Raw genomic sequence first — 19,194 nt, 5'->3', positions numbered from 1 at the left:
TTCTGCACTGTATTGAGAGACAACTTTGTGGGTGACAATTACCTAAAATTTCAGAAAAAAATCTTTAGAAACAAAAAAGATATTACAGAATATATAGTGCTGGGGTCCGCGCGGACCCCAGGTGTACTGTTTAGGGTTAAGTTATATTGCACATTGTTGTACCATTGTAAAATGCGTACCACAGAAGCCATTTATTTTGCGAGGATGCAGAAAATTGCCTGCAGATAGTTGGCTTCGCTAGCACAGTAAACTTCTACCACTCAGTGGCGCCGCACAGCGGTTTACGACCACACTGCAGGACCAGCTGTGAGTCAACAGCTGGATTGTTCTCTGGATCATGTCAAGGTGAAATGCAAAAGAGTAGATGTAGTTCTTCATCTAAAAGACAGAGGTCCTCACTACGAAGCAATTACTTTCAAGTTATGGAAGAGAATGAAAGCTTGAAGAAGATCATGCATGTGTAATAAGTTGTCATCTAGAGCACACAATAAAAACAAACAAAATATAAAATTACTTAGTATATTGTACATATACCATCTGATTTTCTAACTTCATGATTGTACTAATATTTCTGCTCTACTAGTGCAAAACACCATGTTGACTTTCTTAAAGTACTTTACACTTTTTTCTCTCCTTGAATGTTCACACTAAAATTCAAAACGCAAAAGGTACAAAAGGTGTTCGGGTATAAAGCTATTTATGTAAAATATGTACAGAGTGGAAAAATAGCCAAACCATCTCCAGATTATCTGATATATAACAAAAATGAACATTAAAAACAAACTTGATAAGTCTCAGGTCACTTTGTTACATGCAGCTATTGCACACGATGCTTGTGACAAAAATCAAATTACTAAACCTAATGTGAATATTTAGGCATGCTTATGTACACAATGTACATATATCAGAGTTATCAACCAAAAATTGATGTGTTCAAAAACTCGTAACTCATATTTCCCTAGAAATATCATAGACTGGAACTCGTTACCATCAAGCACAGTTGGGGCATCATCACTAGAAAGCTTTAAACACCTCCTGCAATTAATGTGCAAAGATTGAGTGTAACAAGTCATTCAGTGTGATATAGCTAGCTGCCACTGTGCCGTGTGCCTGTGAAGCTGGTGTGTTATGCAGAAGGGAAGTTATACCAGCTATACTGATACAGATATATGAAAGTTACCCTGGACTTCAGGACCAGGTCATTTACTTAGAGGCAAACCAGGAGGGTTGTACATATCCTTTCTGCAGTCCTCTTGTTTTAACTTCCTTGGGCCACCACCCCCTTCCCCATTTCTAGTGCTAATATCTATTACATCGATGAAGGTTAGACATCCAGGTAATAAGATACACCAAAAAGCAGTTCCTCAAGCAACTGGATAAGATCTTGGGACACCTAGTATCTATTACCCTGAGACTTCCTGAGACGCCCTTCTTTGTCTGGCATCTTTTTTATCTTAGACATTTCATACCTATTTCATTATTTGTATACTGTTTTCTGGTACAAAATGCATTAAAATCTCCTCTAACAACATTTGTACATATTTCTACATGTAACTGGGCCCTACTCACCCGTACACTTTATTCTAAGTGTGCCAAATTTGCCATTGCACAGGAAATTTAGTGTACCAAAACCAAATATACCAAAAACATCTGAAAAATACCCAAATTTTTCTGAAGGCCCTCTGTACCTTTTCTGTCATGCACATAATTGTATACATAAGGTTCAGATTTTGTTTAAAGTTAAAACGTTTGTTCCAACAGTGGGGATTGTTCTCAACTGGACTAGAGCTTTCAACCAGTCAGTCTGGTCTTCTTTAATAGACTGCCCCAGTGAGACTTGTCACATGGCTTCTCTGAAGTGTGACATCAACACTGGGATCTTGTTCCTTCTTTTGCTCACACAATCACAACTGTCCTAAATAATGGTAAAAAAAATTGCACATGCATAGATAGCAATTGAATAGTCTTGGTCCTCCTACAGTGGCTCCTGCCTTTCTTCCTGTACATTGTTGTCTTCTGTGTTATCTTCCTCATCGATACCCTCATCGCTGTCTGAGTCATCAAAGAATCCATCATTGTCATCATCGTCCTGTACACCCCTGTTTTCTGCCTCCAGTTGGATCTGTCTGGCCACTGCTAGGTATGTGTCCTCCTCCAGTACTGCTTTGTTCTGTAAGGTCTTTGGATGGTCCGGGCCAAACACCTGTAGTTTAATATATCACACAAGACATATATCACTTAAAGGCATCCAATGCGATTTCAGAGCAGCAAAACTGGAAATATTATGAATAAGGCAATCTTTATGATATTGACACATGCTACTTCACATTAGCAGATTTCAATCAGTATTTCATACTTAGTACATAGTATACATAGTATTTCGTGTGGCGTAACGGTAGTGCGTTTGGCCTTGAACCGAGAGGTCCCAGGTTCAAACCCTACCCATGCCACCGATCTTGTGCCCTTAGGAAAGGCACTTTACATGACTTTCCTCACCTCACTTAGGTGAATATAAGTACCTAGCATTGGTTAGGGACGTCCCTCGGATAGGACGTTAAATGGAGGTCCCGTGTTTGGGGAGAGCCACATCCCACACATGTTAAAGAACCTACCATACCTTTCAAAAAAGAGTAGGGGCATGCCCCGGTGTGCGATGGTCCAAATACCTACAATGTATCTGATTATTCACTACGGACTCCAGGAAGAGTAGTCTGAAATTCACACTAATGGAGATACTAAACAAACAAACAAACAAACAAAAGGATATTTACCTCCTCTGTGCATTGAGCAGCCAGTTGGAAGTACCTGTAGGACTTCCTGACCTGACCGATTGTCTCGTAAGCGATGCCCATGTTCCCGTAGATCCTGGAGCTCAGGGTGTTGTTCTCTCCATACGCCTGCTTACTCAGCTCCAAGGCTTCCTCATACAGCTGGAGTAGAAAAATAATCACTGTAATTCTTGATTTTTTCACTGTACTTTTCTTTTCATTGTTACCACAATCATGAAACTGTGAACATAGGCCACACCAATTTAATTTGTTGGTTCTCAGAAGCGAGAGATCAAAAAAATAAAAAACTAGAGTTCCCCGATCTCATACCTTCGCCAAATGATGTTAATCTTTATGACTGACAAATTATAGATTAGATTATTCCCCCCAGATTTAAGAAATAGGAACCTAATTTTCATGAATTATATCATTTTATAATAATCTCAACCAAAAAACAGTCTTATATTAACAAACAATGCATTCTAGCATTTCCTAATAAATTATGCAAATGAGGTCCTGATTTGAATAAATTATGTTTAATGATGTTCACCTCAATTTAACTTTCAAATACCACAAGTATAAAATTCCAGGCAGTTATCATTACATAATTATAAAATTTTCTCATTAATTATGCAAATTAAGTCATTATTAACATAATCAATATCTTCCTGTGTTTCTCTCGTTGTCAATTACCAATGTTACAAGCTTTAATTGTCCTATTATTGAATGCAGCTGATTTATAGAATTTCTCCATAAATTATGCAAATTACATCAATATTTGCATAATTGTCACATGATTATATTAAGCATCACGTAAGCTACCTACATACCAAAAATCACGACGATCCGTCAACCGGTTCTTGAGTTATCCCCTTTTGAATATTTTCAAGAATTTATCCCTGCAGTTCCAGAGCAAGCCGCTAGGGGGCCTAAACTCACGTCACTTCTTCCCCAGCAAAAGAGCTACCTACCATCCAAATTTCGTCACCCTAGCATGTCTAAATCATGAGATATCAAAACCGGAAGTTCAGCTGCAGTACCATAACAAGCCGCTAGGGGGTCCAAAATCTAATCATTTTGAGGTCTCATCAAGACCTACCCACCTACCAAGTATCAAGACAAGCCATCAAGGCCTTCTCAAGTTATCGTGTTGACAGACAGACAGACACACACACACACACACACACATACACGAACGCCCCTGAAAACATAACCTTCTTGGCGAAGGTAATAAAAACAGGTCTAGGCATCCTATCATAGCCCCAAATGCTTTGATAGGAGCCATGAAGCCAACACATTCAAATGCTGGGTTTATATTTTAACAATGGATTTTCCAAACCACTGCATTGATAGATGAAAGACAAACTGTAGGAACTAGGAAGAAAAGGTCTTTCTTCAACTGTTGAGGGTCAAATATGAGCATTTTTGAGTTGATTCAGTATGAGAATCTTTTTTTTTGCAAATCAGAAAAAAAATGAAGAGGCAAATCCGAAAACCAACAAATTAAATTGGTGTGGCCTTATTACTACTGTTTATTTTAAATCATTTATCTTGTTACTTATGACTAGTTTATTGATGTCAATGTAAAACAGTTTTGCAGAACCCAGGGGTTCTGAATTGCACTGTTGCTCACAATTACAGATTAAGACTAAAGACGTAGCCCATTAAAAGGTTACTCACGTCCATCTGGCCTTGAGTGTTGTAACGAGGCATGAGGATACCTTTAGTCATCACAGCTTCTGCCAGATGTCCATTGTCTCCTAACTAAAACATGAAGGAATGACCAACCAATCAGAGCTGCATCAACCAATTATAGAGTTGCAAAATACAAAACCAACCAATGACAGCGTTGTATACATGGCCAATTAATTATTGAGTTACACAAAATCAACCAATCACAATCATGCAACAGGCAAACCAACCACAAAGGCACACAAGATCAAGTCATTATCAAGTTGCACGGGATCAGCCAATCAAGGTTGCACAAGGTAATAACAAATCACATGGTAGCAGGAGACTGACCAATCATATCAATGCACACAATCTGTGAGGTTGAGACAGTGTTCTAACCATTTTCTGAAATTTTGTTTTTCCTTCATCTCAATTTTGTTTGACAAAACATCATGTCGAGCAACAAATGCAAAAGGTGTCACTCCAAAGGTATGACAATCCTAGGCAGATGTAGCTATAGGGGGGTCTGTGAGGCATGCTCCCCCAGGAAAATGTTGAAATTTGTCCCTCTGAAATGCTATTTCTTGCATTTTGAGGGGCAAATTTTGCTGGTAGACTAAATTTAATGACATCTCTTGTCTTAATTGACCATGTACAACTCTGTCATATCTTTACACTCCAATTTTTTTGTCCTTCAAAGATGCCAGATTTGGCCAATTTTTTGTTCGTTACGAGTGGCAAAATGATGAAAAGACACATGCTAGCTAGAACACTGGGTTGAGATGTGCTACTCGACCAATGATAACTTGAAATGAGGGTAGACTTTAGAGATTCTGACCTCCCTGAGTATCCTGATGGCCTCCCCCACCACCTGGAAGCCCTCGTCTGCAGCACTGGAGCGAGAGAAGCTGGCATCCCCCCCACAGTCAGACCAGTTATTCAGGGCAAACGCCAGCTTCACCAGGGCAAACGCTCTCTGATACTGTAATACATCAACATTTTTCAATTAGTTAGTTTTCTCTCCCATGAAGCTAGAAATAGACATGATCATTTTAAGGCATAATATTATGGTAGTGTTAATATTAATGACCGTCATTTCATAGCAAGACATACATGTAAAGTACAACACCAGTCAAGTGACCTGTATTGCCCTTCTAAGCTCCTGGTTACATGACTACATGTACCTTGATTAGCAGCCTACATATATTTAGCAGGTGTTATCTGAAAGTTTCCGTACATTAACCTTTTAGTCCATTAGACCATGTAAAAAAAATAGACTGTCTATATATATGCAGGGATTCATTGTCAAAATTCTCAGTTCTCCTATTTTTATGATTTCCAAAGAAAAACATTGTATTTGCTCAGTTTCTTCCTCTTCTTCTTTCATTCCAAATGAGGTCAATGACCAGAACCAGACATCTGTCACCATGGTAACTGGTGTAAGGTTACATAATTTTGCAAGTGCCATGCAAACTGAGTTCAAGAGGGGCCGGTCACCATATACATGTGTATATGGGTGTCTTTGAGTAAGAATAAACAAAGCAGTAGTTTGTCAAGCTGGGCCATGTGAAGGTAAACATTGCAAATGTTACTAGTCATGGTGAGCTTCTCACCTTGTGGTGATCTCCTTCTAACTGCTCACGAAGGGCGATGGACTTCCGCAGGTAGTCCATACAGGGTTGAAGGTCATCCATGGTTTCTGTGCTGACAAATTCTACAGATTTGACAATCTGTAGGGAGATGGGTCGAATAGATGAACAATTTAAAAATATTCCCCCAAGATTGGTCCAAGACAGATGCAAGTCTGACAGAGAAAAAATTTAAGACAAATTCTGATCTTGATGAATTATGTAGTATTGTAAAATTTATACCAGTATGTTTGGGCAGAATGAGTGAAAATACATGTAAAATTACACTTTATTTCATGATTTTCTTTCAATTTCAATGTTTCCTTCCTTGCTATTCATAAAGCATAATGTTTTTTCCCTCCTTTTAACTGCTATACACTTTAAATTGTTGTACCTTAACTAACCTAATCTACATGTAGTAGGAAAATTATATTGTATATTGAATATGTCAGTACAAAATATGTTAACTTTGCTTTTCAGTCACAAATAAATAATTTTGACACAATCTAAGGCCACACCAATTTAATTGGTTGTTTCTTGGACTTTTCAGAAAAAGATGAAGCGACGGAGCGAGAAACAACAAATTAAATAGGTGTGGCCTAAACTACTGTCATACATTGTAGTTTCATCACTTGAGACATGAGAAAAAAATGTAAGAAGCACCTCATCATAAATAAGCCCGGCTACATAGTACAGCTCAGTCATCCTGTCAGGCCTGGCTCCTAGCTCTGCCTCCTCTCGCTCTAATGCATACTGGATAACACCCTTCGCCTCTTCTAGTTTTCCTGCCTGGAGCCTGAAAAATCATGAGAATGAGAAATGTAAAAAACTTACATGTACTTACTTCTGGATTGAGAATATTTTTGAAGTTTCAACCGTTACGATAACCTACAAATTGAAAAAAAGTTGAAAAGGTTTTGTAAAAACACAAAGTTGAAAATATTTTGAAAAAAAAATATTTCGTGAATAAATAGATAACCCTAAGTTGAAAAATATATATAAATTTTTTGGCAAGTTTATTTTTCTTTCCTTACATCTTGAAAGGACAGTGTGGCAAAACTTGAGGAATATACATGTAAACTTCATCTTAGAACCAAATGCACAATGTACACATTACATGGTTGCCAACTTACACAACACCAATCCCAGCTCAAAAGAAACTCAAAGAAACAGAAACTAAATAATTTAGATGGACAATGGTCAGCAACGAAAGACAAATTACGTTCTGGAAAATAAGCTTTGTTTCTTACTACCGGTCATCCATAAACTTAATTCAGTGAGGCCTTAGCGGAGGACTGATGATGATGCTAACTTACAGGACTCTGGCCACCTTCTCGTGCCTGAGCACAACGTCCTGTACAGACACCTCTGGGTCCTGTTTGATCCTGTTCAGGGCCTCTCTGTACTGCCTGTCCATTGTGTCATATCCACCTGCCTGAATAATTAGGATGGGAAAAAAAGAAAAACATCCTTTAATTCAATTCTCATAAAATGATCTCTATATAAAGCCTCTGTGACACATTCTGAACCTTTTCCCTGAACACCAGCCAACCAAGGCTGAAGCTCTGGAGTAGTGGCAACATGAATTGAATAGAATTTGAGTTAAATGTGAGTCAAATTTCTCTGCAAACCATGTCCCGAACCTACTTCCGGACACCAGCAAACCATGGCCAGACCTCCCGTCAAGATCAGAATGTTTCAAACATTTTGAAACGGCTCGTACGGATAACAGCTAGTAGCCGGCCTTGCCAAACACTAGCCTACCTTACTCCTCACCTACTCCTAACCATGGTTGGGGGAGTTGGGCTAGTGTTCGGTAAGCCATACTCAGCTATGTATGACAGAAGCTTTAGCTTTTGAAATCAGCTTCAGATGCAAGGATGAAATGTTAGTTAAACTACACAGATGAAATCATGAAAGTTCATCTGTGTTGGTAGTTACATGTTCAAAGTTAAAACTTTTGGTTTAACACAAAAAAGTTCTCTCACCTAGAGCTTTTGACCTGTCACTCTGGTCTTCCTCAGTAGACTGACCCAGTGAAGCTTGTCACATGGCTTCTTTGAAGTGTGATGTCAACACTGGGTCAAAGGTATCTAGTAGACAATGTTGGCCCCCGTCACGGTTCAATGAAGGGTGATGGGCCTTGATGTACTGAGGAAGACCAGAGTGACTGGTCGAAAGCTCTAGGTGAGAGAACTCTTTTGTGATGGACCAAAAGTTTTAACTTTAAACATACACAGATGAAATGTTGCATACCTTTCTCCAATACAAAAGCAGCTGTGCACTCCACTCAGGATGGTACAGATTGTCGAACATGTCCCACTCTGTCAGGCACTCGGCCAGACGTTTCTGGGCACCTAGCTGCACCAGGTGGTGAGGGTACTCCTCCACTCGTCTGTCTATGTTCTCACAGGAGTCAAAGAAGTTGGCCAGCTTGTGATGCCACCACCTGTACCTCCAGCTGCTGTCTGCACTGTCATCCTCTTCATCTGATCCAAAGTATCTGTTCATAGATTATAAAAAGTTACAATAATTATTATTAAACAAGTTAAACATATCTATTAGCTTCACTATATATAGCCATTAACAAAAATTTGAAGAGCTCAGATCAGAATGTGTCCTCTTCTCATTCACCAAATCTTTTTTTATCATGCAAGGGAAACACCAGTTGTCAGCTGTCAAGGAGGTCATGTAATGAAAAACACCTGAGAAAATAGTGAGCTACAATGTACCAGATCTCCCTCAGGCCAGGGTCACACTGAAACTAATTATATCTATTACAATGGTTATCTAAAGGCCATGCACATGCACACACATGCACACACACACACACACACACACACATGTGCAGACATACCAAAAACAATACCTCCAGTTTTCATGGATGTAATAAGAGCTGTGTATTTATTATCATCATTCAAATAATTATCTTCATGAAGTGAATCTGAAGTCTGGTCACTAGAAAATTTCAAATCTTTGCCACCTTATTCTCTCATCATCGCAACTATGATGACTTACTTGCGCCTGACCGCCTTACTGAGTGACCGGTGGTAGAAGTCCAGCCGTCCCTCCCCGCTGTCCCCAAACGGCCTGAGGAATGGCTTGAGTGCCCGGTACACTCCTGCCCACCTGACCGGTGCTACCTGGCCGACTGGAGGGTCTGATCTAGCTTCCCAATCTGTACGTCAGGGAAACAGTTAAAGTTCTGTGAATAGTTTCATCAGGTTTGCAAATTGCTGAATAAAGAGACTCGTTTAATGCAAACAAGTGTCTTATTAAGAAGATGTTTCAGTGACCATCCGTCAACTTCTGTTTTGGCGCTCTCTGTAACCATGTGCTAAATAAAAGCCATGTTCCATATATATACATGTACTATACATGTATTACGGTTTGAAATAGTATGTTGTTTTCAATACATAGAACTTGTAGGTATCACTGTAGACGTGGGAGTAGATGTTAGCTGTAGAGTGGTACTAAAGAGTTTGCCATGCATTGTACCCGTTACAATTGTTGTACAATAAAGATTGACTTGACTTGACTTGAAATACTTTGCTTTTGGGAGCGCAAGCAGTGATACCTGTGCTGTGCAATGTGAACCAGTCAAATTTACCCTGCTAAACTTGACAGACAGTTACCATCAAAACATTGCAATTAAATAAAACAGTTTGTTGCATAAAGAGCCTCTTTATTCAATGGTTAACCTCCATAAAACAGTTAACTTATATTACAATGCAGGTTTTGACTGTAAGAAAAAAAAACACAAACAAATAAATATGCAAAAAAATCAACAAACCTATCTGGCTGCCATTATCAGGAGGAAGGAGGTCCTTCTCATTTCCCAGCAGCCTTAGCAGCTCTACTTCCAGCATGCCCTTCGCTGACGTCTCCAGTAGACACAGGGTGGCAACGAGTAACGTCCCCCCGTACTCTCTCTCAAACCTCTCCAGTACCTGAGCTAGCAAACTGGGCACAGACAAAATATCACTAAAAGTACATGTCATACATTCCCCCAAACACCTGCCAACCAAGTTTTACTGAATTTTGGGAGCAGTCTGATCAGATTTTAAGGCCATGTTTACCTTACTGTACAAATCAAATCAAATTTGTGTTAAATTTGAGTCAAATTTGACTGCCAGCCATGCCCCAAACAACTCCCAAACACCAGCAAACCGCAAGCCAACCAAGGCAAAACTTGTCCACAACCGAACTTTTTTAACATTTTGAACATTTGGCTCAAGTACTCATGCATAAAAGTGAAAAAGGATCCATACCATTATGTTTACAAGCTTTTTCCTCAAACCAAGTCCTAAAAAAATTTCCAACAAAGAAAGAAGTTACCCTTACTTAAGCAAACCATCAGCTAAACTGTTGATCTTGTCCGACACTTTCTCGAACACGCCGTAAACGCGGAGCTCTTCGCAGGCGACGGACAGCCAGAGGGGGTTGTCTGACGAGTCCTTGGACAGCAGGCTGTTCATCTGGTGCTGGTCCAGCCGCTTGTTGTACTTGTCTAACATGGCTCGCACTATTTCCTGTAGTAAGCATGAAAAATGTGAACATCTAAGTTATTCTGTTGTGCCAATAGTGTGCAACTTTTGACAAGATGGCTGGCTTATTGAGGTGGTCAAATGGACAAGTTTGACTGTAAAGAGAAACCTGCCAAGGAGACCTCTTCAAGCTGGCCACCTGTCCATGGTGACCGCTTTTTCTTAGTCCAAAAACATTTCCCCATTGATGCAAGCATTAAGTAACGAGTCCAAGGTGACCACCTGGCAAACACAACTACGACCGCCCTGATGAGTTGGGTCAGCTCAAGGCCTGATACCTGCCCATGGTGACCACATCCTTTTTGATCATGTTGATTATTGATGATAACTAATAGAGAAATCATGGAGAAACCAGCCAGTTTGCCTCGACTGCTGGATGATGTTTTTGTTCGACGGTAAATTATGCCATGCGCCCCCCTCCCCATATGCATTCACCACAGAGCTGAAGATGCTTACAGCATGCCTACAGCATTTGACATTAAAACATCTCAACTTGGAAACCATTTATGCCTCAGTCATGTTGTGAGGCGACCCTCTTCAAGGAGACCACCTGTCCAAGGTGGCCACTTTCCCTTGGTCCCCTGGGTGGCCAGATTGGACAGGTTTGACTGTGTTAATTTTCAAGGTATCCTTGAAATTACCTCTCTGTCTTCCTTGCTGAGTGCGGTCACCCTGACCTCGTGTGGTTTCCTCTGCCGCTCCGTCAGGGCGTGGTGCTGAGGGGTGCCGTCAATCATGGACAACACTACCCGCACCTGGGGGGCAAGTTTCCGTGGCAACCAGCTCACACTCTGGGAGTGGGGGTCTTCATCCATCTGGGTAAAGGAAGAAGGTGTCAAAGTCTGATCAGAAACTGTGTTTTGTTTTCCATAACTGGAAAATGAAGGCATCAGATGAAATTTTGGGTCGGCAGTACCTTACAATGTGTCTGTCCTTGGTACTGAATCATGCATCAGTACCACACACTTCATCTGTCCTTGGTACTGAATCATGGAAACATGCATCAGTACCATACACTGTGTCTGTCCTTGGTACTGAATCATGGAAACATGCATCAGTACCATACACTGTGTCTGTCCTTGGTGCTGAATCATGTATCAGTACCACACACTGTGTCTGTCCTTGGTACTGAATCATGTATCAGTACCATACACTGTGTCTGTCCTTGGTACTGAATCATGGAAACATGCATCAGTACCATACACTGTGTCTGTCCTTGGTGCTGAATCATGTATCAGTACCATACACTGTGTCTGTCCTTGGTGCTGATTCATGGAAACATGCATCAGTACCGCACACTGTGTCTGTCCTTGGTACTGAATCATGGAAACATGCATCAGTACCATACACTGTGTCTGTCCTTGGTACTGAATCATGGAAACATGCATCAGTACCATACACTGTGTCTGTCCTTGGTGCTGTATCATGTATCAGTACCGCACACTGTGTCTGTCCTTGGTGCTGAATCATGTATCAGTACCGCACACTGTGTCTGTCCTTGGTGCTGAATCATGTATCAGTACCACACACTGTGTCTGTCCTTGGTGCTGAATTTGCCGCCCTGAAATTTTAATGAATGCCTTTAAAACCTCCAAAGATTCATCAAACAGAAAATCATCACATATCCCAGGATGTCTGACCTGATTGACAGCGTCGATGATGATGATGGTGGGCCTGGTGGTTCGGCTGGACAGAACACCACATGTCAGCTGTACTGTGGACTCCATGTCTTTGGGCATGGTGGTGTCCTGGATACATATATATGAGGTCAGAAGCAAGTGTTAGTTGTTGGCATCAACTACATGTACATCTTTTCAACAGATCTCAAAAAAAAAATTTGTTGGACTTCAAATTTCTCAGAAACCTCTAGGGTTAAAGGCATCGAATGCAAATTTAGGGTGGCAAGATAAAAAATATTCTGGATGTTTTCCATCAGCAACATTGCATTTTTGCCTCACAGATATCAGTATGCTACGGGAAAGGATTGATTCAACTTACTACATTTTAAGAAAAATGACCAGAAAATTGACTTTGAAAATCCAGTTTTGCTGTCCTGAAATTGCATTGGATGCCTTTAAACGACAATCAGCCAGACTTACATTGACAATGTCCAGTTCTCTCAGGAGTCTCTTCAGAATGTTCTCCAGATCAGTGGACCCGGGGATCGCGCCAACAAAGTGGTAGAACACATGCCAGCCAGTGTCTCCTCCACTGAACACACACAGAAATATCACATTTATTTCTCTTAGTGGGACTACAGACCTCCAGGCTCCAGCTACATGTATCAATCATAAATGGCTTTGAAAAATTAGATTTTGATGCACAAGAATATATGAGTTATCAACCAAGAATTGAGGTGTTCAAAAACTATTGTATTTCCCCAGAACTATCATAGACTGGAACTCGTTGCCACCGAACACAGTTGGGGCATCATCACTATGAAGCCTAAATAAACAACTGCAACTACTAGTAAATGTGCAAAGATTGAGTGTAACAAGTCGTTCAGTGTGTTTTTACTCATAGCTAGCTGCTGCCGCGCCACGTGTCTGCGAAGCTGGTGTGTTACGCCAAAGGGCGGTTATACTGGCTACCGGATACAGATACAGATGCAGTTCCTTCTGTTGCTTAGTCCATGCCATACCACCTCCTTTGTCAGATTCAAGGCTAAACAAGGACATTTTTCGTCATCTCAAACCCCAAAATGCAACAGTCCTAGGGGAAATCTTGACCCCCTGAAATGCTATTTCCTGTATTTTGAGAGGCAAATTTTGCTGATAGACAAAGCTTAGTTTTATGACATCTCTTTTTACATCAGATTCTTTACAACTACTAGTACAAGCCGAACTTTGTCCATCAAAGATGATGGAGTTGGCAAAATTTTTGACGCAGCAAAATTACATGGCTATAACACTATGTTACACAGACACACTGTATAATAGAAACATCCCTCCAAAATTCCTACCCGGGTATCTCCCTGCTCAGAGCCTTTGTCGTGGCTACATCGGCTACCCTGGCCAGGATGGCTGACTTTCCGGACCCTGCCTCCCCCACCAGCAGCATGGGATAGTCCACTCCCAGTTCTGTGATGTACTGTTGGATCTCCTGTAGTATAAAGTCCCTCCCCAACACAAGGTCTCCTTTGTTCTTCATGTAGGCCTGCGACAGGAATAAACAACACTGGAAATCACAATTTATTCCACTTAAAAAACATTAAAGGGGCATTTTGTAACATTTTTGCTTGAAAAAAGTCCTTGTGTGATTATAATTCAATTCCATTTTTGGAACAAATTTGTGAAATTATTTCACATTTTGGACATATATGGTTGGCGCTAAACAGTTGCAAGAAATGCACTCAGTTTGTGGTGCCACCACAAAATACTAGAATGTAAACAAACATGACTAACAGCTATTTTAATCCAACTTAATCCAACACTGAATAGTAATGAGTCATATTTTGACATCTCTACTTGAATGGCACTTATTTGTAAGGGAGTAGGGTTGATTCCACTGACTTCGTAAAAAAATGATCAGACAATTTCCTTCTTGTATGACGTCATGATGTTACATAATGCAGCTTTAAGACCTGTGACCCTATTTGCGTCCCTAAACATGTAGATGTTAATGTACTACTGCCTCCATCTTTACCTCATGAGCCTCCTCTTGTTGTTTATACGGGTCTGTTTGGATCTCCTCCAATGGGTACTGCTCCCCTATCCTTTGTGTGAAGAACTCAAACACCTTCTGACTGAAGTTGTCCAGCCCCTTGAGTTGAACTCTGCCCTCTGAGTTGACCCCTGCGACCTCACACTGGTACAGGCACACCTGGTTAGCCTGGAGACAGGTCAGAACAAGTGTCAAATTTTGCCATGTACTGTAAAGTATGCAAAATTCCTCATATAACCCTAGAACTTGTGTTAAATCCTTGGTTTGACTCATTTAGCCCTACGGACACTTCTAAGGATGATGTGAAGCTGGAAAAGCTGTTAAAGCTGTTTGATTGTTTGTAATATGTTACCCGGTAAAAGATCAAGATTTTACTTTCATTGAATAAAAAAATTCTTACACATGCACCAAATTTGCACACACAAAATGGGTTGCTCAAAGCTGGTTAGTATTATTTAGAGAATGACCAGGTAAAAAGTTCAACAACAAAGAAAGATTTTACACAGCCTCTAAATTATGATTTTGTAAGGAAGGTGTCATACCTCGAATCTGTCTTGTAGCATCTTTTTCAGCATCTTGAGTTTGAAGGGAGCCTCTGGTGTGATGTCTATGAAGTCTTGATGATGCCTCTCAGGTACAGACTCCAGGAAAGACCCATCTCTGATCATGAACAGAGCTGAGGGAATGAAATGGAACAAGTATATTTCTGTAATCTTGAATTACTCTAAAACTACAATATAAATGCACTCTAAAGTCAACACGTATGGTAAACGTTATTCAATGCAATTTTAGGGTGGCACAACTCAGGATGTTCAAAGTCTATTTTGTGGTCATTTTTCTTAAAATGTAGTAAGTTGAATCAATCTTTTCCCACAGAGTACTGATATCTGTGAAGTACTGGTCATTTTTATGATGCAGTAAATTGAATCAATCCTATCTCATAGCAAAATGATATCTGTGAGGGAAAATTTTATGTTTTTGATGGAAAAATGGTTGCTTGTTTTGTATCGTAGGCTGGTTCTACCGAAAAAATGTATTTGTGGGAGGTACCCAGAAAAGTAAAGGGATGCCTCCGGATCCCGTAGCTTGTTTTGGGGCTATTTCACACACTTCAAGTATGAAATATACAAAGAAATGGCAGTAAACGTCAATATCAGGCAGATTTCCTCATCTTGAATATATTTGTTGTGCCGTTATTTATGTTTACCAAAAGAAAACATATTGTTTTTACTCAGTTTCTTCCTCTCCTTCTTCTCCAAACAGTGACCTCTGACCTGACCAATGACATGATTTGTTTACGTCAGTCACCATAGTGACTGGTGTTGGGTTACATAATGTTGCAATTTCATGGTCTGCTCTGCTCTGCTCCTGTCACCATTTACTAGTAGTACATGTATGTGAATGTGTTTGAGTAAGAATTAACAGAGCGGACCATGTCCGAAGGTAAACATTATGCATTTGCTTTGCAAATGTTACTTCTCTAGTCTGAAATTGCACTGGATGCCTTTAAGTCCACTTACAGTTAGGGTTGCCTTTCCTGTACGCTCCATGCATGATTTCCATCTCTGTGACAGACAAGCCGTGGATCCAGCGATATTCTGCCGCAAACTGTGGAGGAACCTCCTGTACACCTGGGATCCACCCACACCTCTCACTGAGGATAAAGAGACAGTTTAGTAGCAGAACGTACTCAAACTGCATTGCAGACACAAAGATGGATACAGACAAGCCAAACTCACTTCTTTGGAATGAAGTTAGGCCACAACGTTTAATCTTATGGATGACATCCTCTGAAGACCTCCAAGCTAGTGCGCGCGGGCGAAGAAAAAAAATTCTGACGAAAAATAAAAATGCTACTAAACCACAGGATACAAAGCTGGTATTGTGAATTTGCGACGTATATGACAGGCCGGCACATGTTGGCTTTTTGCGAATTTTTGAATCGGCACTGTACTAGTACGTATGTACTGAGATCTGGAGCTTCGTGGAGCTTCGTGTGCCGTCCTCCAGAGTTACCGCCGACTCCCTATTGTCGCTAACAAGTAAGTATTGCTAGAAACAATATTTGTATGTGAATACCTGGTCATGTTGAGAAAGAAAGGCATGATATTGTCTTCATAGCATCTGTCGATCTCCTCTAAGCATGTCCTCAGTGTAAACTCTGTTGTTGTATCCTTGGGAATCCCCTGAAATTTACAACAGGCAAATTAACAACATTACAGTGGATAGAATGTCTACACTTCCATACTGCTGGACACTCAGAACCTTCCCCCAAAAACCATCCGACCATGCAACTTCTGACCAGATTTAGTCTACACCTACCTTACTACAGAAATTAAATCAAATTCAAATCAAATTTGAGTCAAATTTCTCTGCCAATCACGTCCTGACCTAGTCCCAACCACCAGCCATCCAGCCCCTTTGATCCATGGTCCACACCCGAACGTTTTAAACATTTTGAGACATTTGTTGTCCAACTACCAGCCAACCACTGATCTTCCTGTCCACACCGGAATGTGTTAAAACATTTTTACATTCGGTTGGTACTAGTGATGCATACCTAAACACAATTTTAGGTTCAGGTCCGGATTCAAGTCCAGAGGTTTAGGTTCAGGTCCGGACTTGTACCCATGGTATATAAAAATTGCATGATGGCAACCTTGCAATGTTGTCTGGGTGAAACTTTGGCCACATAACATGGAGGCCGGTACTTGAGGATGCCCGATGGCAATATTTTCTTCATTTTGCAGCAAAGATTTTACAATCTACGGAAGGTTTTAGGTGGTTTGGAAAGAAAAGGGGTATGTGAAATGGTCTTTTATGATAATAAGTCCAGACTCGGTTCTTGACTTTTAGGTTTTTTTGGACTTAAACCTAAACATTCTTACAAGTCCGGATCCAAGTCCAGTGAACCGGTATGCATCACTAGTTGGTACAGCCCAACCTTCTCCTAACCAGCACGTCAGCAGAATGTACTGCGCCTGTGCAGAACCCTGGATTTTCGCGTTTTTCGTTGGATTTTTGGTCAACATTGCATCAGAATTTTCACTGTTGCAGACGATATCTTTTCTGACACAACATTTGGAAACTACTGTCGAAATTCTAACCTTATATGAGCGAATACAACCTTATATGAGACATTCTGCTGAAATGCTATGTACAATACATTACGGGTTTCACGAAGGTGCAGTACTGCCTACGTGCTCTCCTAACCATGGCTGGGGGAGTCTGGAAGTGTTCGGGAGGCCATATTTGCCTATGACAGGAGCTTTACACAAAAATCACACTCTATGTCATTATCTGTCACTCATACATGTATATAAGATGCTTATCGAAACCCAGCCATCCCATTATTTTTCTTACCCATCTTAGATCACACTCCACAAGATGTAGCCTCCTTTTCTCACACCAGTGTCTCAAGTCTGCAAACACCTCCTTCACAAGGACGTCTCGCTCTGAGTGAAAGTCCTTGAAGGTCGAGGAGACGAAGATGCGGACGGTCTTCCAGTTGGAATGTCTTAGGACCAGCTTGTCCTTCTTGGGTCTGGGCGTGTCCACGGTACGACTCACCTGTTCCCAGGTAAGGTTTACTTCATACTGATAGTTTGTTGATGCCCCACAACCCATGTTTCTTTGGATTCACACACTAGTACTGTGCAGAAAAAAGTATTTTTGTTGTGAACAATTATAAAGAGTCAATGAAGTACACGATACAATGCTGCAATAAAATGAAATAATTCGGTGGGCTCCCATGGAAATCAGTTTAGTTGATCTACTTATTAATAAGATGAATAAATAAGTAAATAAGTTCATTATAGATAAGCACACTGTATTTATTTAAAGTAATTTTAACTTTCATAGTCTTAAATATATAGCAATAAAGCAATAAATCATAGCAATAAAGAGTGTTATATAATCTAAACCATTGCATTCATAATATCAGTCAAGTTCTTTTTTACAGTTATAACTTATTCATTATATTAAAGTGACAATTTTAGCCACATCCCTTGTACAAATTGTAACAGAACTTTGTCTAGCTACAAGACTACACCAAAGGTTAATAAGGTGATGTTTTCCAGGTATTAACGTTGACCTACATTATACAATCAAATGCAAACAAGATTAAAGTCGACTTTAAAAATACCTTTTTATATTGAGCCTATCAAGGGAATTTACATCTTCGGAACATAGGAACTTTATTGACACAACAAAAGTACAGAGACTTTCGTAAAGTCTAAAACTACATGTAGATATACAGACAAATACATAGGTACAACGAAATTAACTTACATACAAAGTCAACTAATACTACTAGTACTTGTTCTAAGGTCTAAACATTCTTTGATAAATTTACCTATTTGTACACAGTAAGGGCTATTACCTTCTAGGATGAAATCAAATTTATCTATAGCATGGCATGAAACAAATTCTGTTGAGCAAGCGCAGAGAAGGTTGACATATGACAGTAAAGGTATGTGGAAGTGGGGAGGGCGCTTACCTGTCAAACCGGTTGTAACCATGGATCTTCCGACGCGACAACAACATCGCTGTAACAGACCTTTCTCAGCAGATCAGGCGATATTTACCAGGTTCAGCATTAGCATTAAAACTAAATACTGTATAACACAGATCTGCTTTCTTATTTCCACAGCTTTTGTACCTGAAAGACCAGTAAATGCATCGCGGGTCTTCGATGCTGCGCGTAAATATATGTTGTCATAGATCCTCATGACCTTTCCTGACCCTGCTGGCATTTACTTCCTGGGTCAGATCATGTTTATCTCAAAGCAGATGTTAGGGCCACACGCGGGAACTATAAAATACCCTAGCCTTTCATTTCCATGGATAATCCCCAGTACTTTTCTAAAATTAACCCCTCCAATAGAATGAATTTTACATGTATTCATACAACAGTTA

The 19,194-nt window shown here is 40.2% G+C and overlaps 1 protein-coding gene across 1 annotated transcript; it reads right to left on the bottom strand.

Moving 5' to 3' along the window:
* Positions 1-1,493: 1,493 nt before the first annotated feature.
* LOC109465454 (telomerase protein component 1-like) lies at positions 1,494-19,062 on the bottom strand. Its single transcript, XM_019762741.1, has 21 exons — positions 18,776-19,062; positions 17,641-17,929; positions 16,357-16,463; positions 15,798-15,931; positions 14,820-14,953; positions 14,260-14,445; positions 13,577-13,770; positions 12,714-12,825; positions 12,255-12,362; positions 11,256-11,429; positions 10,412-10,599; positions 9,861-10,030; positions 9,086-9,245; positions 8,324-8,570; positions 7,384-7,502; positions 6,731-6,863; positions 6,053-6,169; positions 5,278-5,421; positions 4,449-4,532; positions 2,772-2,930; positions 1,494-2,203 (listed from the first exon to the last, which is right to left on the bottom strand). The coding sequence occupies exons 2-21, from the start codon at positions 17,902-17,904 to the stop codon at positions 1,976-1,978; spliced, it is 3,162 nt and encodes a 1,053-aa protein (XP_019618300.1). The 5' UTR covers positions 17,905-17,929; positions 18,776-19,062; the 3' UTR covers positions 1,494-1,975.
* Between the last annotated feature and the right edge of the window lie 132 nt (positions 19,063-19,194).

Source organism: Branchiostoma belcheri, unplaced genomic scaffold (assembly GCF_001625305.1).
Source record: "Branchiostoma belcheri isolate BF01 breed outbred unplaced genomic scaffold, Haploidv18h27 scaffold1, whole genome shotgun sequence".
Classification (NCBI taxonomy): Eukaryota; Metazoa; Chordata; class Leptocardii; order Amphioxiformes; family Branchiostomatidae; genus Branchiostoma; species Branchiostoma belcheri.
This window is presented reverse-complemented; position numbering and strand designations above follow the sequence as displayed.

Coding starts and splice junctions, on each gene's coding strand:
- LOC109465454 (XM_019762741.1), bottom strand. CDS start 17,904: ATGGGTTGTGGGGCATCAACAAACTATCAGTATGAAGTAAACCTTACC. Junction 14,954..15,797: donor CAGGAAAGGCAACCCTAACT/GTAAGTGGACTT, acceptor TCATTCCCTCAG/CTCTGTTCATGATCAGAGAT. Junction 7,503..8,323: donor TGCTTTTGTATTGGAGAAAG/GTATGCAACATT, acceptor CTAATTATTCAG/GCAGGTGGATATGACACAAT.